Source organism: Hippopotamus amphibius, chromosome 13, assembly GCF_030028045.1.
Source record: "Hippopotamus amphibius kiboko isolate mHipAmp2 chromosome 13, mHipAmp2.hap2, whole genome shotgun sequence".
In the NCBI taxonomy this organism is placed as follows: Eukaryota; Metazoa; Chordata; class Mammalia; order Artiodactyla; family Hippopotamidae; genus Hippopotamus; species Hippopotamus amphibius.
Window position 1 is genome coordinate 101,819 of NC_080198.1, and position 20,983 is coordinate 122,801.

Sequence of the window (20,983 nt, forward strand, 5' to 3'; positions counted from 1 at the left end):
CGCCGAGCGGGCGGCGGCGGCGGCGGCGGCGGCGGGGGCTCCGCCGCAGCGACGCGGGCCGGGGCGAGCGCGAGCGAGGGCAGGACGCGCGGCCGCCGCCCCCAGCACAGCCCGCGGGGCCCCGGGACGCCGGGCCTGGCCGCCGGCCGGCGCTGCGCCGAGTCCAGGTGGGGGCGCGGCGGGGACGGGCGCGGGGGGCGCGGGGGGCGCGGGCGGGCGGGCTGGCGGGACCGCGACCCCACGTGCCCGCCGGCACCGTCCCCGCGCGGGCCGGCCCGCGGCCTCGGCGCCCGGCCCCGCGTGTCCGTGCGCGCCTCGCGGGCGGGCGGCCCATATGGAAGGCGGGCGCGCGGCGGGAGGGGCGACGGGGTTACTGTCGGTCACCGCGGCCGGCCCGGGGGGGGCGGGCGGGCGCCGGCCGAGGGCTCCGCGTCCCGCGCGCGGCGCCCCCGACCCGCCGCCCCCCTTTCCCACGCACGTCCGCACACGCGCGGCGGCAGCACGCGGCTCCACGCGCGCGTGTGTCGCGGACGCCCCCCCCCGGCTCTCACCACGCCCCGCGCACGCAGTCGCGCGGCAGGAACTCGCACCCCCGCGCGGGGAGCGGAGCCGGGCAGCCCCCCGCCCAGCGCGGCGGTCCGCTGCTCTCCCTCGCCTCTGCCGGCCCCCGGCCGACCCCCCCCCGACCCCCCCTGTTTTCTGGGCCTGTCCCCCGGGGTGACATAGTCCCCGAGGGCTTGAGCCCCCTAAATCACGCTCCCCCGAGGGCCGGGTGTCTCGTGGGGAGCCCCGCCGCCCCACAGGTGCGAGGACGCCGGGCTCGCGACTTTGGGGCCCGCGGGCGGCGCGGGAGCGGAGACTCTTATTTTGAAGGGCGGCCCCCGCCCGCCGCCCCCGCGATTTGCCCGCTGACCCAATGGAAGGCCCTTGGCCGGCGCTCGGCTTGTTATCAATTACATGTTGTTCCTGCAGCCGCTGTGTCCCCGGGAGGATAAACAGCAGGCCTGGCCGGGCCCGGGGAGGGGCGGAGTCCGGCCGCGGCCGGGGACGGTGCCCGGAACAGGCCGTCCCTCCCCCTGCACGCAGCCTGCGTCTCTGGCCGTGCCACGTGCTGCTGTGTTTCTGGGCCGGCGCCCAGCAGCCCCGGCCGGGCTCTGAGTGCCCGCGTCCACCCAGGCCGATGAGCCCTGCGTTAGGACCCAGGAGGTCTGCTGCTGATCCCACGGGTCCCCCCACCCCACCCCCTCCCTTTCACTCTGTCAGCACAGTTCTGCCAGGTCCAGTTTCAGACTCTGGGATGACAGGCAGACTGGCTTATATTCTGGTGGGGAGGCACACAGTAAATGAAGTAGGCAAATACATAACTAAAATAGTTTCCTACAGTGGCAACTGTTGGGAAGACTATGCTGTGGGCTGGTGTAACAGAGGGTGGTCAGGCAGGCCCCACAGGGAGGGACTTCAGAGCGAAGATCTACATAAGGCATGCCCTCCTAGAGTGCTGGGGAAGAGGGGTCCACCCAGAGGGAACAGCCGGGGCCCTGTCCTGAGGCCATGAAGCTGGTGAGCTTGGTGCACAGCCGGAACAAGTGGGGCAGGTGGAGCTGAGGTCTGGGGCAGATGGGCACGGCCCAGGTGCTGGGCTGCTGCGAGGAGACTGGGTCCCATTTCCCTGGGAATCTGTAAGTTTCCTCCCACCCCGCCCTACCATACTTACTTATTTCGCACTCTATTTCTGTTATATCATTTAATCTGTGAATATCTCAGTTTATATCTCTAAACTGTAAGATTTCCTTTGAAAAGTATGTACATCATCGCCTTTAAAAATATTAACTGTAATTCCTTAATATCATGGAATGTTCAGTTAGTGATCCCATCTCAGAGGAGAGTTACAAGGGCAGGAACCTGGCCCAGTCTCCCCTTTCCTGTCTGGTTCCTGGTTCCAGGAAGGCTGGAGTCCCCAGATTCCTAAGCATCACAGCAGAGGGGCAGAAAGACCATGTCCACCCACTGAGGCTAACCCTGCATGTGCTCCTGCCCCTGTAGTGAGTGCTCAGCATGTGTTAGCTCATTGGTCTTACAAGGGCCTGGGAACTAGGCACAGTTGGCAGTTTTCGCCCCGAACACATGGCACAGAGAGGTTGTGCCACCTAACCAAGGTCACGCAGCTGGAAAGTTGCAGAGGCAGGAGCTCAGCGTGGGCGGCAGGGGAGAGAGGGTCTCAGGCTGAGTGTGGGTTCTGTTCTTCACATTATCTGGCATTTTCACTCCTTCTTAGCACCCGATTTGGTGAATAATGTGTATTTTAAAACTCCCAGTTTTAAATCCTTAGCTGAATATTTAAAACCAAAAGACCACATGTTCTCCTGGGTGCAAACCTGCCCCCTGGCCATAGTTTTCTGGAGCTCTGTAAGCTTCTTGCCTGGGATCATCAGAGCATAACAGACGGGGAAACTGAGGTTTGGGAGAGCAAGGCCTTGCCCAAGGTCACAGCTGACGATGGTCTGGCCCTGGGAGGTCTCTGCCCGCGGCTGGGCCTGTTGACCGTCGGGCAGTGCTGGGTCCCAGGCCCAGGGCTAGTGCTCGAGACAGAGCAAGGCGGCGGGTGCAGACGTGATGCCAGGCGGCAGAGCCTCTGGCTTCAGGTGCAGAACGTCCCTTTCCTCAACCTCAGTAAACACCCCGCTGTGGTCACTGGGTGGGGACAAAGGTCTGCAGAGGGGGCCCTGCCGCCGCCGGGCAATGTTGACTCTCCTTGGACACCAGCCCCAGCATGGCCTTCGGCCTCCCCCGCTGCCCTCTGCTGACGTCCTCTGAGCCCCTGCTGGGCACCCGCTGCCTCACCGGGAGCTGGGGACACAGCCCCGACTCTGCCCAGCCTGCCCTCGGGGAGCCCCTGGTCCAGCGGGGAGGCGGGCCTGAGCTGGGTGTTCCTGGGGTGGTGAGTGCCCCGCAGGGTGCAGGCCAGGAGGTCTCATCTCCCACCCGTCAGGCGGTTGTGAAGTCAGAGGAGGTAACAGCTGTGCTCTGCGACCTGGGTACATTGTGCAGGGCAGGGCCCTCCCGTGCTGGTAAAGCCCCGGGAAGGTGCCTGGACCCGCTGAGAGCGTTTTGTGACGCCCGTCCCTGCCTCACCTGACGCACGGAGGAGGCAGCGAAGATGGGAGGGGCCTGAGAGCTGCAGGGTGGGTGGGCCGCCCCCTTTCAGAGGGGGAGCCAGCCCGGGAGGGGGTCTTTAGCGTTTTGCCTTAAAATGGACTTGCCTGATTAAAATACAAACTGCCCAGTTATATTTGTATCTCAGATGAAATAATTTCTTCATGTAAGCCTGCCACATCCAATGTTTGGACATCCTTTATATCAAAAATGGTTCATTTCTTAAAATCTGAGTTTCAAGTGTAACTGGGTGGCCTTTATTTGCTCAATCTGGCAGCACTGCCCAAGCTTCCGCAACACGGGGGTCAGAGGGCAGATGGCCATTCTGCCCCACCCCCAGGGATGCTGCAGGGACGAGGCTGAGGTCAGCGATCCGCAGGATGGCAGGGACTCTGCTCAGCTGGACGGGGTTGCCGCCTGGCTGTTTGGGGTGCAGAGCGCCTCCTTACCCTCTCCCTCGCAGTCGCTCACAGGCACACGCATGTTCCTTCTCAGAATTGTTCTGGAAAATCTGTGTGAAACCACAAGAGCCAGGTTGTGCAATGGGCTTGGAGAGCACTGTTTGCAAACAGGTGGTGCAATTTCAGAAAACGCTCTTGCAGACAGTTCTCCCGCTGGGTGGGATGGAGGCAGGATCCAGGCGTCTGGCCGTGGGAGGCTGTGGCCGGGCGCCCCCGAGGTGGCGGGTGAGCGTGCTGCCCTCCTGACTGGGCCTCCTTGTTCCTCTCCGCAGCCGCCACCGGCACGGCCAGGCCAGCATGGTGGACCATTTGCTTCCGGTGGACGAGACCTTCCCGTCGCCGAAGTGCCCTGTTGGCCATCTGGGAGACCGGCTGGCCGGCGGGCGGACGTCCCACACGCTGCCCTCGCCCCTCTCGGAGGACGACAGCGACGCCTCCAGCCTCTGCTCTTGTGCCAGCCCTGACTCGCACACCCTCTGCTCCTGCTACGGCGGCGGCCCAGGGGCCGAGGGCCAGGACAGCATCTTGGACTTCCTGCTGTCCCAGGCCACACTGGGCGGCGGCGGCGGCAGCGTTGGGGCTCGCGGCGGCCCCGTGGCCTGGGGGACCTGGCGGAAAGCACCGGCACCTGTGAAGGGGGAGCACGTCTGCTTCCCCGCGTTCCCTGTGGGTGACCCCGATGACGTCCCGAGGCCCTTCCAGCCCACCCTGGAGGAGATCGAAGAGTTTCTGGAGGAGAACATGGAGCCAGGGGTGAAGGCGGCCCCAGAAAGCAGCAGCAAGGACTCGGAGGCCTGCGGCCAGCTCTCCGCCGGGCTCCACAGGAGCCACCTCCCTCCTGGGGCCGGCGGGAGGGAGCGCTGTGCCGCCCTGCCGGGTGCCAGTGCTGGCGGCAGCGAGGGCCTGGGTGGGGGTCCCGCCCCCGACGGCCCCATCCCCGTGCTGCTGCAGATCCAGCCGGTGCAGGTGAAGCAGGAGTCCGGCTCTGAGCCCGCCTCCCCCGGGCAGGCCCCCGAGAGCGTCAGGGTGGCCCAGCTCCTGGTCAACATCCAAGGGCAGACCTTCACGCTCGTGCCTCAGGTGGTGCCCTCCTCCAGCTTGAACCTGCCCCCCAAGTTCGTGCGCATCGCCCCCGTGCCCATCGCCGCCAAGCCCATTGGGTCGGGACCGCTGGGGCCCGGCTCCGCCGGCCTCCTCATGGGCCAGAAGTTCCCCAAGAACCCGGCGGCAGAACTCATCAAAATGCACAAGTGCACTTTCCCAGGCTGCAGCAAGATGTACACCAAAAGCAGCCACCTCAAGGCCCACCTGCGCCGGCACACGGGCGAGAAGCCCTTCGCCTGCACCTGGCCGGGCTGCGGCTGGAGGTCAGTATGGCGTCCGCAGGCCGGGTGCCGAGTGCGGCCCCGGCGTCTCCGCCGCCCAGGGTGTGCGGCCAAGGCCACGTTCTCCACCCGTAGATAAGGCTGCTTAGGAAGGGGGGGGCGGGGGCAGGGCCAGAGCCAGAGCTGGCACACTGCCCAGAGGTTTCCTTGTGCCCCGGGTCACTGGTCTCCCGTCTCGTGGTGACCAGGTAAGGCTGCGGCCGTGCTGAGGGAGAGAGGCTGGGCCACGCGGAAGGGCTCTCTGTCCCCCGCGTAGTGACAGGGGCGGCTCAGGACAGCGGAGGGCAGCTGCGGCCGCGTGCGCACTGCTCCTCCGTGCCTGGCGGCACCCCCCAGAGGTAAGTGCCACCCTTTCTCCCCTTTACAGCTGAGCCAACGGGCTCAGAGCAGCCAAGGAACCTGCCCGAGGGCGCACCACTTTGCAGATGGGATTTGAAGCCAGGGGTCAGGCTAGAGAAGTCACATCTTAAAAAGGCTGCTTCCCCAACCAGAGGGACCAGCTGCTTTTGCAGAGGTCCTTGGGCGCCTGGGCCATGCTCCCCACGGGGGACCTGGTGGTGTGTTTGGGAAGCCAGAAAGTCCAAGGGAGAGGGAGGACCGGGCTCGGTAGTGAACTAGGGAAGCAGACTCCTTCCAGGCTCTCGGCTCCGTGGCACCTGCTCTCACGGGGGGTGGAGCTTGCCCGGGGTCACCCAGCCCAGGGGAGGCAGAGCTGAGTGGGACCCCTGTGGATCTCCCCCAGGCCCCCAGGGGAGCTCACCCTCCCCGGAGGGCACGTCCACCTTTTCCTGAAGCTCGGGCAGCAGCTCAGGAGCCCACGTGCTCAGGGGTGCCCCGCCGGCGCTCGCCACGCAGGACGCCCACCCTGCAGGCAGCTGCTTGCCCGGGAGGCGGGTGGGCTCTCAGCCCCGTCTCGGCCTTGGCTGGTGCGGCTGCCGCGTGTGTGACGGAGCGACAGGCACGCTCATCTGTGTGCAGAACCGGACCGCACGGGGCGTGTCGCTGTGGGCGCGCACACGTGCCTGCACCTTGCTGTCCTCACGTGTCTGCCACGTGACCTTGCGTGGTCGTGTGCGTGCCCTGGCACGTTTGTGCCCTGTGCGTGTGTGTGTGCACGCAGATGTCTGTGGCGCACAGGGAACAGCTCGCAGCTTTTGTCTCTTGACTGCACCTTCTCCGAGCACGTGAGAGTCGGCCCCGGGGCCGAGGTGCTGGCCGCAGAGTCCCGGCTGCCGGGGCTCCCGAGTGGAATGGCGCCGTGGCCAGGGTGTGGGCTGTGATGCTGGCGGCCCCTTGCCGCGGAGCGCTGAGCGGGCCTGAGCAGGGGCTTTTCCAAAGGCTCCCGCAGACCCGAGGGCTCCTTCGAGAGCCCCGGCCCCCGCCCCGTGGTTCCTCCCGCCTCCCAGAGCCTCAGCCGTGGTCAGCCGAGCAGGTCCCGGCGGCCAGGAGTGCTTGTGGGGCAGCTCGCGAGGCTTGACGGGCTGGCAGGGATGCCGCGCTCGGCGGTGGGACACGGGGCCACACGGGCTCAGCCGCAGGAGCGGGCGTCCTGACACGTTGGGTGGAGGTGGTTGCAGGCCCGGCCCTCGCCTGCCCCCTCCTGTGGTCCCCGGGCGGAGCCCCCGCGTCCTCACCTGTGAAGCGCAGGACCTGCGCCCGGCCTCTCCGCCTGCCAGGGCCGTGCGTGCAGCTTGTGTGGCCACTTCCACGAGGTCGCAGTGTGAGGAGGACCTGGAAGGGGTTCGGCCCGCTCTCCACGTGGGCCGCATCCCACGTCACAGGGACCCGAGACTCACAGGACTCGGCCCGTGCTCTTCTCTTGGTGGGGGGAGGGCTGTGGAGACCTTGGGCAGCCTCACGTTCCCGGGCGCTGGCCGCTGGCCGCTGCTGACCGCTGGGGAGGGGCGCGCCACTCGGAGTGAGGCTGGGTGGCGCCGCCGGGAGGAAGGGTGTGGGCTTGGTCAAGGCCACCCGGCCCGCCCCCTCCCCCGAGAGCAGAGGACCTGTGCTCTCCTGGGCTGCCCCAGACAGCAGGCAGGACCCTCAGCCCAGGGTGCTTTACAGGGAGGCAGCCTCAGCCCCCGGCGTGGCAGCCTCAGAGGGAGTGAGTTCCTCGTGGGGGGAGATGTGTAAGCGAGAATGGGAGTCACGGTGGGGATTCAGCTCTGCCACTGTCTGAGCAGCGCCTGCACTGGTCTTGCCCCGGACCCCCGTGGCAGGGGAAAGCATGGTGGGTGCCTGGCACGGGAGGTCTCCACGGAGACCCTGGGAGCCGTCCCCGCTGTCAGCTGCTCCTGGGCTTCTCCCAGGTCTGAGTCTGGCCTTCGTGGGGTCACATGTGGCAGAAGCTCTACCTGGCTGGGAGCCGAGGGCGCCCGCCTCTTGGGGGGCCTGTGTCTCCGCGGTTGGTCTTCAGGGGTTCTGAACCCCTGGGAATGTACACGTGACGTGAGTGTCCCTTACGTGTGGTCATTGCTGCTGGCTGAGTGATGAGGTAGAGGGAGTCCTTCCAGCAGTCGGGTGAGAGGATGGATGGGCTTTGGGGCAGCTCCGTCAGGACAGGGCACGGGGTCACGTGACAGTCGCCAGTTCACCAAGCCCTTACTGAGTGCCAGGCACTGTTCCAAGGTTCTCAGAGCCGGACTCTCCTCCACAAATCCCCACACTTGCATACTTCCTTCCACGGGGGACTCATTTCCTACTGCAGCCTTTAAGCATACTTGGTACACGTAGACCCCCACGCAGACGCCTCACTCTGGTCCGCGGGCCCACACGGCCTGCCCACCTGCTGCCCCTCCACACCGCAGGCCCGCACGGCCCTCTCTGTGCCTGTGTCTCCAGCAGCCTCCTCCAGTCGTGGCTGTCGTTGGTCTCGCGGTGGTTCTGGCTTTGCTCTTCCCACGTCACAGGCTCTCTGAGGCCTCCCAATAGCCCCGTGACGTGTAGGCACCGTCACATTTTACAGAGGGGGAAACTGAGGCCCAGAAAGACCAAGTCACGTGCCCACGGGGACAGAGCGTGACCCCCGTGCTGTGGCCGGCACGCCTCTCCCACCTGCAGCCCCAGGGCCTGGCCCTCTCCCGGGGCGCCTGCTGCCTGCGGGTCGTGGTGGCAGGCGTCCTGTCTCCTCCCCAAGGCTGTCAGCTGCCGGGCGTCAGCTTATGGGCCGGGAGGAAAGAGCCGAGGGGTGACGACAAGGAAAGCGAAGCTCCCGGCGTGCTGCAAAGGTTCCGTACGGCGGAGCAAGTCCAAGAGCGGGCGTCAGCCTGGCGTCCCGTTTTAGAGGGAGGGCAGCTGCGGCCAGAGCAGTTAGGGAAGTTCTCCACTGTCACACAGCTGGTGGGTGGCAGAGCCGGGAGCTCAGCCTGGGCTGTAGGCTCAGGACCTCTCTGCAGCCCCCTCCATGCCTCCAGTGGAGGGTGGACCTCCCCCTGCAGCCAGCTTGCCCTCCGTGCGGGGAGCTCACCGCCCCTGGACCCCTCTTCTTCCTGGTGGTCCTGGTGAGCAGTTGGCTGTCCCTGCTCTGGGGCTGGCTCTGGCCCTGACGCCGTGTCCTGTGCCCTGCCCTGCACACCTTCGGGCCGTCAGCGGTGTGTCCCAAGGTTGTCACTGGCCCAGGTAACCAACCGCCACTTCCTGCAGAGTCTGGTCCTGAAGCCAGTATTCCCTGCTCTCCTGTAGTGGCGTGGTTCTGGCGTCCTGTCCGGGGCTGGGGCCAGACTGTCCCTGTTTGGATCTGACCGCCTCAGAAGAGCTGTTTGCTGCCTTCCTGGAGGTTTCCTTGCTTCGCTCGCAGACACCAGCCCCCTCTGGTCCCTGCAGCAGAACGTCCTGTTCCATCCAGAGAGGGCCCTCCTGCCGCAGCTGATAGGGGCACTAACGTCCAGCAGCCACATGGGGCAGGACCTGTGTCATCCACAGAGGACGCAGGAGGCCCCGAGAGGAGGCTGGCGGCCCCGAGGCTGCAGAGCCAGGAGGAGGCAGAGACGGGATCCACATCTATGGCCTGCTGTCTCGTGCAACGAGGGCACCCCCCCCCCCCCCGCCCCGATCGCTCCCTGCAGTCGCAGAGCCCGAGTGCTGTCGGACGGGTCGCTGTTCCCACCGCAGCCCCTAGCCTGACTGTTCACTGCGAAGGCTCTCTGGCTGATGGAAGGGGCGGCTCCAGAGGGTCCCCTGGACCCCTGTGCTTCCCCGTCCTGCGTGCCAGCGACACCGACCATGGTCGCGACTCACCGGGGCCCAGCTCACAGCCGTCAGGCGGCTGCCACCTGCCCGGCACTGCCTCCTGCGCTCTGGCCTCTGACCCTCGTGGTCCTTGCAGCCAGCCTACCCTCGCCAGCGTCCGAGCGCTTGGAGGCGCGCCCGGTGGTCCAGGCAGTCGATGGCAGCGCTGGTTGCCCGCACAGGCTGACTGTTGGCCACCTGGCCCCTTCCCGCATGGCTGCAACTCAGGAGAAGGTGGTGCAGGGGTGCGACAGAGGTCTTTGGAGGGCTCAGGTCCCAGGACCCCATGCTGCGGGGAGGGGCGGGGGCGTGTGGATGGGAACAGGTTGTGAGTTTGCTCAGAGCCGTGCAGCGCTTGCAGTAGGGTGGGGACCGGTGCCATCCAGCTGCCCGGCTGGCCGTGCGACCCCAGCAAGCCCCTTGTCCTCCTCGAGCCCTCTCTGTGTTGGCGTCAGTCCAGAGGAGCTGTCCTGGCTGCCTGACCCGGAGGGTGCGGCCGACCCGGTGCCTCGTGCCTGGGGGGTCCGGGTCCTGCTGGGGACGTTGCTGGCGCCTTCTTGCCCCGCCCCGGCAGGTGGCCCTGGCCCAGGCCCTGACGCCCGGGAGCCTGGATGCTCCACCCTCTTGTGCGAGGCTGCAGGGGCGCACGCCGCCCGGCCCGGCTCTGTGGAGGAGGCCAGGCCCCTGCGGTCGCCAGGGCAGGTGGGGTGCACGCAGGACCTCTGCTCCGGCCTCGGTCTCCTCATCTGGCAGCTGAGCCAGTTCCTCACTTCCAGAGGTAGCTGAGAGCCCTGCTCTGTGCCTGCCCCAGTTGGCGCCCTGGGATGTGAGGTGGGGTGCCAGCCTCCAAGCACGGAAGCCCGGCCACGCTCTGGGACAGGGCCCTGGGCACCGCGGGGCTGAGGGAGGCCGGGTGCTGTCCTTCCAGGCTCCTCGTCGGGTGCTGAGGTTCCCCTGACCCCGCCAGAGCCTTCGCTGGGCTCGTCCTGCTGGATCTCCCTGGGCCTCAGCGGGCCGTGGGACCAAGGCTTCCGCACGGAGGCTCAGGCCCGAGGTCGTCACCAGCGCCCTTCCTTGCCTGGGCGGGACCGGCTGCCCTGGGGCACCACCTCACCCCCCCGCCCGGCCTCAGGGCTGTGGGGCCTGTGTGAGCATGTGCTCACGTATCCATCTGTGTGGTCTGCACACGTGTACATGCACGAGTGCATGCACAGTATGTGTGATGTGCACGCCTGTGGCGTGTGCGTGTGTGCCTGCGTGCTTTGAGGCGGGAGAGGCCTGCCTCTGACCGCTCCGCCTCCTCCCGAGGGTGCTGCTGTGTCCGCTCTTTCGCGTGAACACGTGCCCTGGGCAGCGGGCCGGCCGCGGAGTGTGTGTCTTTCCTGGTGGAGCTGACCGTCCAGCGGCACAGACTGACGTTCATCAAGAAGTTGAAAACGAAGGTTGCAGCAGTGGCTGCGGCCAGGAAGGAGACGTGCCTGGAGCCGTGAGAGCTGAGGATGGGGTGCAGTCCTGGAGGGCTTTCTTGAGGAAGTGACATTTGAGCGGAGCTCCAAGGGATGGGTGGGAGGGAAGAGCATTCCAGACAGAGGGAACCGTCTGTGCCCATGTCCTGTGGCGCAGGGGGCCGAGGGCAGGTCATGCGGGAGAGCGCAGAGAGGAGAGCGTTGGGGGAGGGTGGGGTCTCACTGCCAGGACCAGGGTCGGGTGTGGGGAGAGCCCGGAGTCCCTGAACTCGGTGACAGCAGCTAAGCCCTGTGGTCAGCTCAGGTCCCCTAGCAGCAGCTCCTCCCCAGTGGCCTCCGGGCTTCGAGGCCCACAGACGCCACCGTAGGGAGGCCGCGAGGGCACCCTGGAAACCCTCAGGAGCGCCTCGCAGGGGTGTGTGTTGCTTGGGGACATCTCAGGGGGCCCAGCTTTTAGGAGAGCGGGGTGCAGGAGTTGTGGGGGTCGCATCTGAGGACACGTCCTCCGCTGTGACAGCGGCGGCCGAGGAGCCGTGAGCCCCGCGTGGGGCTGGGCGGGGGCCTCCTCCCCAGGCCCGTCTCCCCGCTGCGAGGCTGCCCGGCGCGCACTCACAGGAGACCCGGGTTCTGGTCGGGGGGGGGGGCGAGGCGCAGCTGCAGTCGGGGGGCCCGTGGGGTCACCCATGGCGGTCGGGCCCCAGCACGGGGACCACCCCGCTGTCGGATGCCCTTGACCCCCTGGAGGGGCCCGAGGAGCGGCGGGGGCCGGTGACCCTCCCGGCGGACCCCACGTGCTCCGGCCCGGAGGCTGCTGTGGCGCAGCCGCTGACCGCCCTGTCCCGCAGGTTCTCACGCTCGGACGAGCTGTCCCGGCACCGGCGCTCGCACTCGGGCGTGAAGCCCTACCAGTGCCCCGTGTGCGAGAAGAAGTTCGCGCGCAGCGACCACCTGTCCAAGCACATCAAGGTGCACCGCTTCCCCCGCAGCAGCCGTGCGCCGCGGCCCTGACCCTGGCCCTGGCCCTGGCCCTGACCGAGCCGTCGCCACCCACCCGCCCCGCCCGGCACTTTGTAGCAATAAGTTATTGGCCCCCTTCAGAGGGATGTGACAATGTCCCGGGCCACCTTCTGGAGCCCGGGGCTGCGGATGCAATGCCCCCACCTGCCGCCTCCCCGGGGGACCGGGAGCCGCCCGCGCTGGCTGGAGGCGGCCTGCGGGCCCTCGTGCCTTCCTGCGGCCTGGCCCCTCCTGCTGGGTCCCGGCCGGGGCCAGGGCCAGCACTCGGATTGCTGGGAGAGAAGAACTGTGCAGTTTTGAAACGTTGGTTCCCATAGGGAGCCGTGTGGGGAGGAAGGAAGTAGGCCAGAAGTCCAGGGCTGCACTGTGGCGTGAGCCTGGCTTCATCCAAGGTGCCTCCCTCAGCCTGACCAGCGGAGGGTGCGGCGGGGCGGTCCAGGGTGCAGGACCTGGCCTCCGGGTGGATGTGGCCTTGGGTGAAAAGCCCCCTCTGGGCGAGGGGGCAGTGCATGTGTTTGAGTTCAGTGTGCAGCGCAGAAGGACAGATGCAGGTGTGCCCAGGGCGACAGTACCTGTGTGGCTCCGCCCCTCATCCTGTTTCCAGACAAATCCAGACAGCAGCCTCCGGGGTCCCCTTCAGGAGGAGAGGGGAGCAGCTGCACCGCGTGTGGAAGAGCTAGATAGAGCCTCCCAAATCCTGATTTAGAAATGCATTCCTTATTTTGTCTAGAAATTAATATCAAATGAACCAGCTTGTTTTGAGAGGTATATTTCACATCCTATGAATGTATGTAAATAAAATGTACATAGGGCATCTGCATAGAATCTTTTAATAACGTATCAACACTGTGTAAATTTGAAATAAAATCTATAAAGCTGGTGTACATATGTTACAATTGTGTATATTTTCTCTGGTCCTTCATAAAAATATATTTACTTTGCCAATAAAAAGAAAAGAACTCGATAACTCCGGCGTTCGTGTGCTGCTTTCGTCTGCTCTGCAGGAAGTGGCAGTTCTGGGAGCTGAGTCTCCAAGTCTGCATTTGCAGTGTTCTGTGGACCTTGGTTTTTTTTCCCGGAGGGATACAGTCCGGCCCCTGGTCCAGAGGTGCAGGGTCCCCACAGCCCCACCTCCACGCCAGGGGCTCGGTGTCTCCTCGTCCTGGGGTCCCGGAGGGCTGTCTCCTCCGCAGACCCACGGCCACCCCTTCCCAGCATGACTTGTGGAAAGAGATCGCAGGCCAGCCGCAGCCCACAGGCCACCCCTCCTCTGAGCTCCTGTCTGAGACCCTTGCTTGGCACGTCCTGCCTTGTGTGCAGTGCATGAGCATCTGTGATGCACCCACTGTATGCACCGTGTGCGGGGGGGTGAGAGCAGACCCCCGCCCAGGAGACGGCAGCTTATCCCCACTCGCGATTCTGAGACGATCAGGAGTCCCGACCAGGCGGAGGCAGACACGCGGTGGGGGATGGGGGCTGAAGCCCTGGGGTTAGGCTGCTGCCTCCAGGCAGCCCAGCTGCTCCGCGCTCTGGGGAGGCGCAGGAGGTTGAGGCCTGGACCCGTCTGCGCGTCCTGGCGGGCTGGACGCAGCGGCAGCGGGGACCAGAGAGCCTCTTGGATTTCAGCCTCTTGACCCTGCGGAATGGGTGGGACGGGTGGCAGCGTGCTGGTGACTGAACAGCCGTGAAGACCCTTTCCAGGGCTGAGCCTGAGGCTCGGCTGGACGGAGGGGCCAGGAGCTGGGGTCCACGGAGCCCAGAGGGCTGTGGAGGAACAGGAGCAGGGCTATGTGTAACGGGAGGAATCTGGAAGGTTGTGGAGCAGAGAGCCAGCCTCAAGAACCCCGGCATCGCCCTGCCCTTCACGGAGCCCATCCCCCACAGCGGGCAGAGGCCAGGGAGGCACACCTCCCGAGACCGCACCAGGCAGCGTGGGCTAGGCTGCCGTAACAGGCCCAGCGCCGCGGAGGCTTATTTTCCTCTGTGGAAGCCGCCGGGAGGCACCGGACTCCTCCTTCCTCGTCCTCGTGCCTGACGCCCTGGGGCCCACGCGCCGGCCCGCAGAGGGCAGCCCACCCACGCCCCCTCGGCCAGGACTTAGTCACACGACCGCAAGGGAAGCTGGATCACGCAGCCTTAATCTGCGAGGTTATGGGCACAGCTAAAGTTTGGGGTTTCCGTGGCGGGGAAAGGAGGGCAGAGGAGGGGTGGGCTCCTGCCGCGGGCACGCCCACCGTGGCTGGACGGCTGCGCAGAGGGGGAGTCGTGGTAGACCGTGGCCTCGTCCACATTCTCAGAATGGGTGTCACGGCAGGCATGGGACCAAAAGGTCACCCTCCAGAGACAGCAGGAGTCAGGAGGGGGCCCCTGCAGGCGCTCTGGGTGACAAGCACGGCCGTGAGTGGCAGAGCCCGCCTCCCACGGACGAACATCCACGAGAAACAAACGGGCCCTGGGACGTCGCCAGAGTCCATGCCGGTGCCGTGGGGCTGGGGGACGGAGGCCGAAAGGCCGGCGCTGGGGCTTGCGGGGCTCGCAGCTTTCCTCACACCCCGCTGCTGAGGGTCCCGCAGGCCCTCAGGTGCGCACGGAGGAGCTGCGGGCAGGGGCCCGCTGTCTGCTCCGCGGCCGATGGAGCGGGGCTCTGGATGGCACGTGAGGGCCCGAGGGTGGGGCAGAGTCGGGTCTGACAAACCCCGCGTCTGAACAGATCTTGTATTTGAGGTCAGGCGAAGGGGACCCCAGATGCCGGGGGGGGGGGGGCTGTTATGAAGATGCAGATGGTGGCCAGGGGAGCAGTGTTCAGGAGACAGAGACACACACCTCGGAGGCCCACGGCGGGGCCAGGAAGGCATCTCCGGAGATTTCCTGTAGTCGTCAATGGTAGAAAGTCCTGTGGCTCCTGGGAGGCCACCAAGGGAGCCCAGCTCCCAGATCAAATATTTGTTGAGCACATGACGTGGGTGATATGCAAGAGGCAGGAATGAAGGAACTGCAGTCCCGACATCGCCAGCAGGGTCTGCGGTGGGCTGAGGAACCGAGGGCTGTTATCTCTCCATCCTGTCCACACTCTGGGCCGCTTCAGCCACAGACGGAGTCTGTCTTGCAGCCACCCTAACGGGAGACATTCTTGAAAGGGAATGCTAGGCAGTGCTGTTTAGTCCAGCCAAGTCGACAGAGCACCTCTCAGGAATGCAAGTTCAGCTTAACATTTGAGAAAAATCACTCACCATATTAATAGATTAAGAAAGAAAAACCACAGGACCATCTCAATAAGAACAGAAAAACCATTTGAAAAAACCAACATCCATTCTGATTTTTTTAAAAAATCCTAGAAAACTAGGGAAAAAAAGAGAACTTTCTCTGTCTGCTAAAGGCCAGGGCTAACACCGTATTAATGGTGAAAGATGACAGCTTCCTCAGATCAGAGACAGCAGGTCCGTGTCCACCACTTGAGCCCACTTTGTGCTGGAGGCTCTATCCAGTGCAGTAAAGCAAGAATAAGAAACAAAATGCACTGAGGTTGGACAAGAAGAAGTAAAACCATCTTTGTCTGCAGACGATGTGATTGCCTACGCGGAGAACTCAGTGGAACATGGGGAACAGCCACTAGAACTGTTGGTGAGTTTAGCAACCGTGCAGGGTGCAGAGCAGAAATGAAAACCAGGTTGTCTACACCAGCAACAACCAGAGATCGAAATAAAAAATCAACACCGTTTATAGTAGAACAGAAAATATTAGACCTAAGGATAAATCTAAGAGGCTAAAAACTGCAAACCGTTTTTAAAGAAATCGAAGAAGACCTAAATAGAGAGACAGTCTCTGTTCCTCGCTTGGAAGACTAAACGTGGTGGTGTCACGCGTCCCCAGACTGAGCCACGGAGCCCACACAACCTCACGCAGACTCCCCGCGGGCTTTCTCACAGGGAACGGCCACGGGACCGGAGCAGTCGGAGCAGCGCTGAGGAAAGAAATCAGGCCTAAAGCTGCCTGATTTCAAGCATTACTTCACTGCACTCATTGGCCACCTTATATCTTCCTCGGCGCAACATCTAGTCACGTCTTTGTCCTTTTTTTGACACTGAGGTGTTTGTTTTCTTTACTACTCTGAGTTTTGAGCGGAGGGGCAACTCTGGGTCACGTGTCAAGCCTGCCGTGGGAGCCCTGGACCTGCCTCATGGGCTCCCCGGCGGTCAGCCGCCAGGGAGCGGCCTCGGTCGTTACAGCCCAGCAGGCGAACAGACGGCAGGGACGTGAGCGGCCCGCAGTGCAGGCAAGGCTGTGAGCTGACCGCCGTCCTGGGCGAAAGGAGCAGGACAGGGAGGGATGGGGCCGGCTGGCCACGGGCGCTCGAGACACACACGTGGACAACTTTTGACCCAACAACTCTTGGGAACAGCACACAGGCCTGAGCGCAAGGCCTGGGTCTGGTCCCCGCTGCTGCTCCCGAGACGTGTCCCCCGGGGCTGTGGGAGCCGCTGTGCGATCGGGCGCTGCTGGCGGTGTCTGTTCTGAGGGTTGGCTGAGCCACGTGACAGCCTGAGCGACGGCTACCTTCCTTCGCTGTGTGATTTCTAAAGACAACGCCCCGACATTTATGGCCAGAACGTGTGTGTGTGTGTGTGTGTCACACGTGTGCCTTGAGCGTGTGCGTGTGCGTGGAGGGGGTCGCCCACAAAGCCCCCGACTGTGAGAGGTGCAGCTCTGAGAGGGCGGCTTCCTCACAAAGAGGGAGGCAGGCCTCGCTCCGGGGCGCACAGGGACCGCGGCGCTGGGAGGCGAGCCCCGTCACAGGGGCCCGGCCGCGTGGGGAGACGCTCAGGGAGGCTCGTCCGGGAGCCTCGCCCTCCCTCCTGGACGGGCTGCATGGCTGATGCTACAAGGTGCGTGGACGTCCTCCTCGCAGACAGTCCCAGCGAACCCGTGGAGGGGAGCGAGAGAGGAGCGGGTCAGCCGGCGCAGCGCGGCACGGCCGCCCCCGACGGCCTGGACAGCGGCAGCGCCCCGCTTCCCCCGCGTGTGGACGCCTGTGAGCTCGGGACGCGTCCACGCGGGGGGGGGGTGGGCAGCTGGGGAAGGGACGCGGGAGCTCCCCCAGCGGCTCCCGCTGGGCCCGCCCGTGGCGAGCTCCCCGTGGGAAGCAGGCGCCGGGCCCCGCGCTCCCTGCTCTGGTCTCTCCTGGGCCTCGCGTCACAGGGACGGCCGGCGAGGGAGCGCAGCACGCTGTCCTGAGGGCGCCCCCGCGGCAAGGGCTTCCCGGAGGGCCTGCCTGCAGGGGCCCCGCGGCGGTCGTGACTCTGAACAGGGGACCAGCGGCACCCAGGAGCGGACCCCTGCCGCGAAGTCCAGGCCTCGGTCAGCGGCGTGGGCTCCGCGGGGCACCCGCCGCACCAAGGAGCCACCTCCGGCGTAACCTGGCTGCCCCGTCTGCTCAGGCTGGGGCTTAACAGTCCTGGCTCCTCTCCGCTCCGGGGCTGCGAGTCCTAGATGGAGGTGCCGGCGGCTCCGGCCCCTGGTCTGTGGTGGCCACCTTCTCGCCGTGTCCTGGTGTGGAGGGGAGCGCGGGCTCTGCTCTCCGCTTACGAGGGCGCGGCTTCCGTCGTGGGGCCTCGCCCTGTGACCTCATCCATCCCTGATCACCTCCCAAAGCTGATACCGCCACATCGGGGGTTCGGCATGTGCATTTTGGGGACACAGGTCTGTCCATCGCACTGACCAGCACAGATCTCCGAATCTCAGCTGCTCCTCTGCTCTTCCCATCTCAGAAAACAGCCCCGCACCTGAAGCCGTCCCATTTTAGCAAGATCTCCCCGTTGCCGGGGCCAGAGGAGCCCACTCTGTCTCCCACCGTCCCGGCCCTTTTTCTCCAGGTGTTTATCCCCACCTGAGGGTCCTGTCTACGGCATCCTGTATGGATTGACCTTGGTCTCCTGGAACATCTGCTCCACGGGAGGACAGGGACCCGCCACAGTGCCTCACCCGCACTCCAAGGTCCACAAGGCTCTGAAAATGCACATTCTGCCCATTTGCCAGAAAACCCTGACCTGACCTGGACTCACATGGTGGCCAAACGTGACCACGGGGACTGGCTGCGGCCATTATGGTCTGAAGTTACCCTGAGGTGGAATGTTGATGTGTTGGATTATGGGGTACTGCCTCCAGCCCTGGAGAGCGTTACAGAGACAGGGTGTATGCACCATCACACCTCCCCAAACTAGACGTCATCCAAGTGCAGAACCATCTGGCCCCCAGGGGCCCAGGTCCCCCCGCTTCCAGCCTCTGCTCCCTGGTCCTCGTGGCCTGGACAGGACGCTTTACTCTCCCGAGAGAAGCACAGAATTAAATCTGTCACGTTTCTCGGACTGTACTGCTCTTGTAATTCAGAGCGAGAAAGAAGATGCAGCAAGTGTGGCCGGGTGTTGATGACAGGTCGTTCTGGGCGAAGGGAGCGGGCGTCTCGGTGCCGTCCTCTCTCCCACACGTTCTTCTGCAGGTTTGGGATTGTTTCCACATAAAGAGTTAGAAGGTCACCCATGTCCCGTGTCACTTCCACCTGCCCCTCAGCATTTCCCATTTAATCTCAGTTTGTTGTCTTATCACCATTAAAACCTTGTTCCACGGATTCCCGGGTTTTCTAGAATTTTATTGAGATGGCTTTGCAAATGCATTCTGAAATTTGCATCTTGTTTTTGTCGTCGGTCATCTCAACAAACATGCTCTTCCCCTGTGAGTGCCGTTCTTTGCCGACTGTCTTCATTTCTTTGGTCTCCTGTCCCCCCTGATCTTTCCAGGGGCCCCAGTCCCCCGTTTACTGAAGCATGAAGCCCCCGGGCTGGCGCTCAGTGGGCTACCCCCACTCTCCGTGTCCGCTGACCGTTTCTGGAAACTTCCTCACTTCTGGGAGCCTCTGCTATCTTCAGGGTGGGTCTCCTGATCCTGTGGTCTGACTGTCCTTCCACGAAGGAGGGCGTTCCTGCAGCTTGGAGCAGCCCTGCCAGCCAGACACCCATCACCCAGAACGCAGGCTGGAGGCGGCGTGAAGCAGCTGGGGCTCACGCAGCCGGCGGCACACATGGCGTGGGGGCTTCTGCTGGGCCTTGGGCAATAGTTCTAATTCCAACACTGTCGAAACTTCCCGGTGTTTCACAAGCCTTGCCTCTGTGATGTCTGCACAGGGGAGATTGGGCCATGAGTTGCTGAAGCGCCATTAACTCTAGTTCTGAACGGAATTTATTTAAAAACAGAAGAGAAGGGAGGGAGGAGGGAAGGGAGGGAGGGAGGAAGAGGGGGAGGGGAGGAGGAACGTGGGCAGAGGCTGCCACTGGGAGCAGAGAGGCTGGGTGACAAGGCTGCGGGTCTGTTTAAAAACACCGTGTCTGTGGCCGGGTTCCTTTCCTTAGATGCGTCCTGAGCCTTTCCTGCTCCCCACCCGCCGCAGGCCCGTGGCTTGCGGAGGTAACAGTGCGCCGAGGCCCCAGCCCGCCTGGCTTTACACCCAGCGGAGCAGGGTGCAGCCGGACGACGTCTCAGCGGGACTTTGGGGGCGGCTCCCCCCCCACACGCACCCCTCCCCCGGGGCAGGTGGGGAGAGGAGTGGGTGTTGTCTCATCCTCCCAGGGCCAGAGAGCCTCGGACCCTGGGGCAGGGATGGCGGGGGTCCTGGAGGTGACCTCCTGGGACCTGAGCGGGAGGAGACCCATGGGAAGAGCCGACCTGGGACCAGGGAGCCGTGTGCCCGTGCCCTCGGGGCGGGAGCTGACTCCCTGCAGCGCCGGCTCCTGGGCCTCCATCTGGGTGTGGGGGCTGCGCGTTCCCCCAGCGCAGCCGTGGCCCTGCGGGACGGGCGGCCGGGCCTGCGTCCTGGGCCGACCAAGGCGCAGACCCATCCGGCCCCTTGAGCCCAGGAGCCCCGCCTCAGAGCCTGTGTTCAAACCCCCAGGGTCCGAGGGTCCTTCCAAGGGACCCCCTCCGAGAGTCTCGCTGTGGCCGAGACGCCCTCATTCTTACCCCCGCCCTGGGTGCTCTCAGCCCCTCCACGAGGACCCCTCTTCTCTCCTGCCCACGCTGAAAGCCCCGCTGTCCTGCTCACCTCCTCACAGGGTCCCCTCACCTCTCGGTGCTTCCCTCTGGAGGTCCTGAAACAAGCCCCTCGCCCAGAGCAGCATCTCCCAAAGAGCAGCCTCTTCCCTCGCCAAGGCCGTGACTTTGACCCTGTGTCTGAACCATGTGTATTACCACGCACGTAACCCTGGTCTTCAAATCAACGGCCTACTTAAACATACTTATTTAAAAGGAAATGCCATTGGTCTCCCATACATGGAAAACCAGTGCTTTCCTGAGAGACCTTAAAATAAATAGAAAACTATTAAAATTTAAAAGACTCATCCAAGGACCACCTACGATCAGGACCACTTCCTCCCAGCACCGTTTGACTTCACACGTTCATCTGTAATTATTTGTGTGACACGCTGTGAACACTCAACCCTTCAAGGAAGAGTGGAAGCAAAGTCAGTAGCACGAGAAGATGAGAACATACTGAAGAGGGTGAGAAGGCTTAGGAGGGGAGATGCCTGCAAAGGGACCTCCTGCAGGACAACAGGGAGGCGGCAGCAGCCGCCCGCCTCTTCACGGCAGCTTCTCCACAAAGTCGCCGAGTTGGGTTTCCGTCTGAGTTTTCAGTGGGCAATCTTTTCATTTATTTACACCTCAGTTATTGGTCTCTCATCCCAGACGTCAACTCCTTTAGGGCACGGGCTTTTCTGTTTTTATTTACCTTTTTTTCACAGCTATAGATGAAACTGCTGCCTGCAGGGATGTGGCGAGTTTTTTTTTTTTTTTCTGTGTGGGTGAGACGTTCAAAGGGTGGTGGCCAAAGCCGTGCTAGTCCATTTCTAAAGAGACGATCTGTTTGTATTTATTGACACAGCGACGTTTTGAAATTTTTTCTGGTCAAACCTGTTACCTTTTCCTTATTGTTTTAATCTTTGGTTTCATGTCTGTTAAGTTCTCCCTCACCCCCAAGATTACAGACATATTCACTGAAATATGCGTGTACTGTTTTCATGGTTTCATGTTACGTTTGAATCTTTCATCCATCCAGAACATGGAAGAGGAATCTACTTTTGTTTCATTTCAAGGGGTTGGCCATTGGCCCAAACTGTTTACTGAAAAAGGCCCTTGCTTTCCCCACTGGTTTGAAAGGTCATCTTTTCACATATTAAATATTTATATAACTTCAGGCTGACGTGCAGATTTTCTATTGTTTTCCACTCCA

The 20,983-nt window shown here is 63.6% G+C and overlaps 1 protein-coding gene across 1 annotated transcript; it reads left to right on the forward strand.

Annotated features, from left to right (window-relative positions):
- Positions 1–37: 37 nt before the first annotated feature.
- Positions 38–12,667, forward strand: KLF15 (KLF transcription factor 15). The gene is made up of 3 exons (XM_057706845.1): positions 38–167; positions 3,887–4,981; positions 11,538–12,667. Exons 2-3 carry the CDS (start codon positions 3,912–3,914, stop codon positions 11,698–11,700), a joined length of 1,233 nt encoding a protein of 410 aa, XP_057562828.1. The 5' UTR covers positions 38–167; positions 3,887–3,911; the 3' UTR covers positions 11,701–12,667.
- Positions 12,668–20,983: the final 8,316 nt, after the last annotated feature.

What these genes read in the sequence shown, in the direction of transcription:
- KLF15 (XM_057706845.1), top strand. Translation starts at nt 3,912, where the DNA reads ATGGTGGACCATTTGCTTCCGGTGGACGAGACCTTCCCGTCGCCGAAG. An exon ending in TGGCCGGGCTGCGGCTGGAG is followed by an intron (nt 4,982 to 11,537) that starts GTCAGTATGGCG and finishes CCTGTCCCGCAG; the next exon opens with GTTCTCACGCTCGGACGAGC.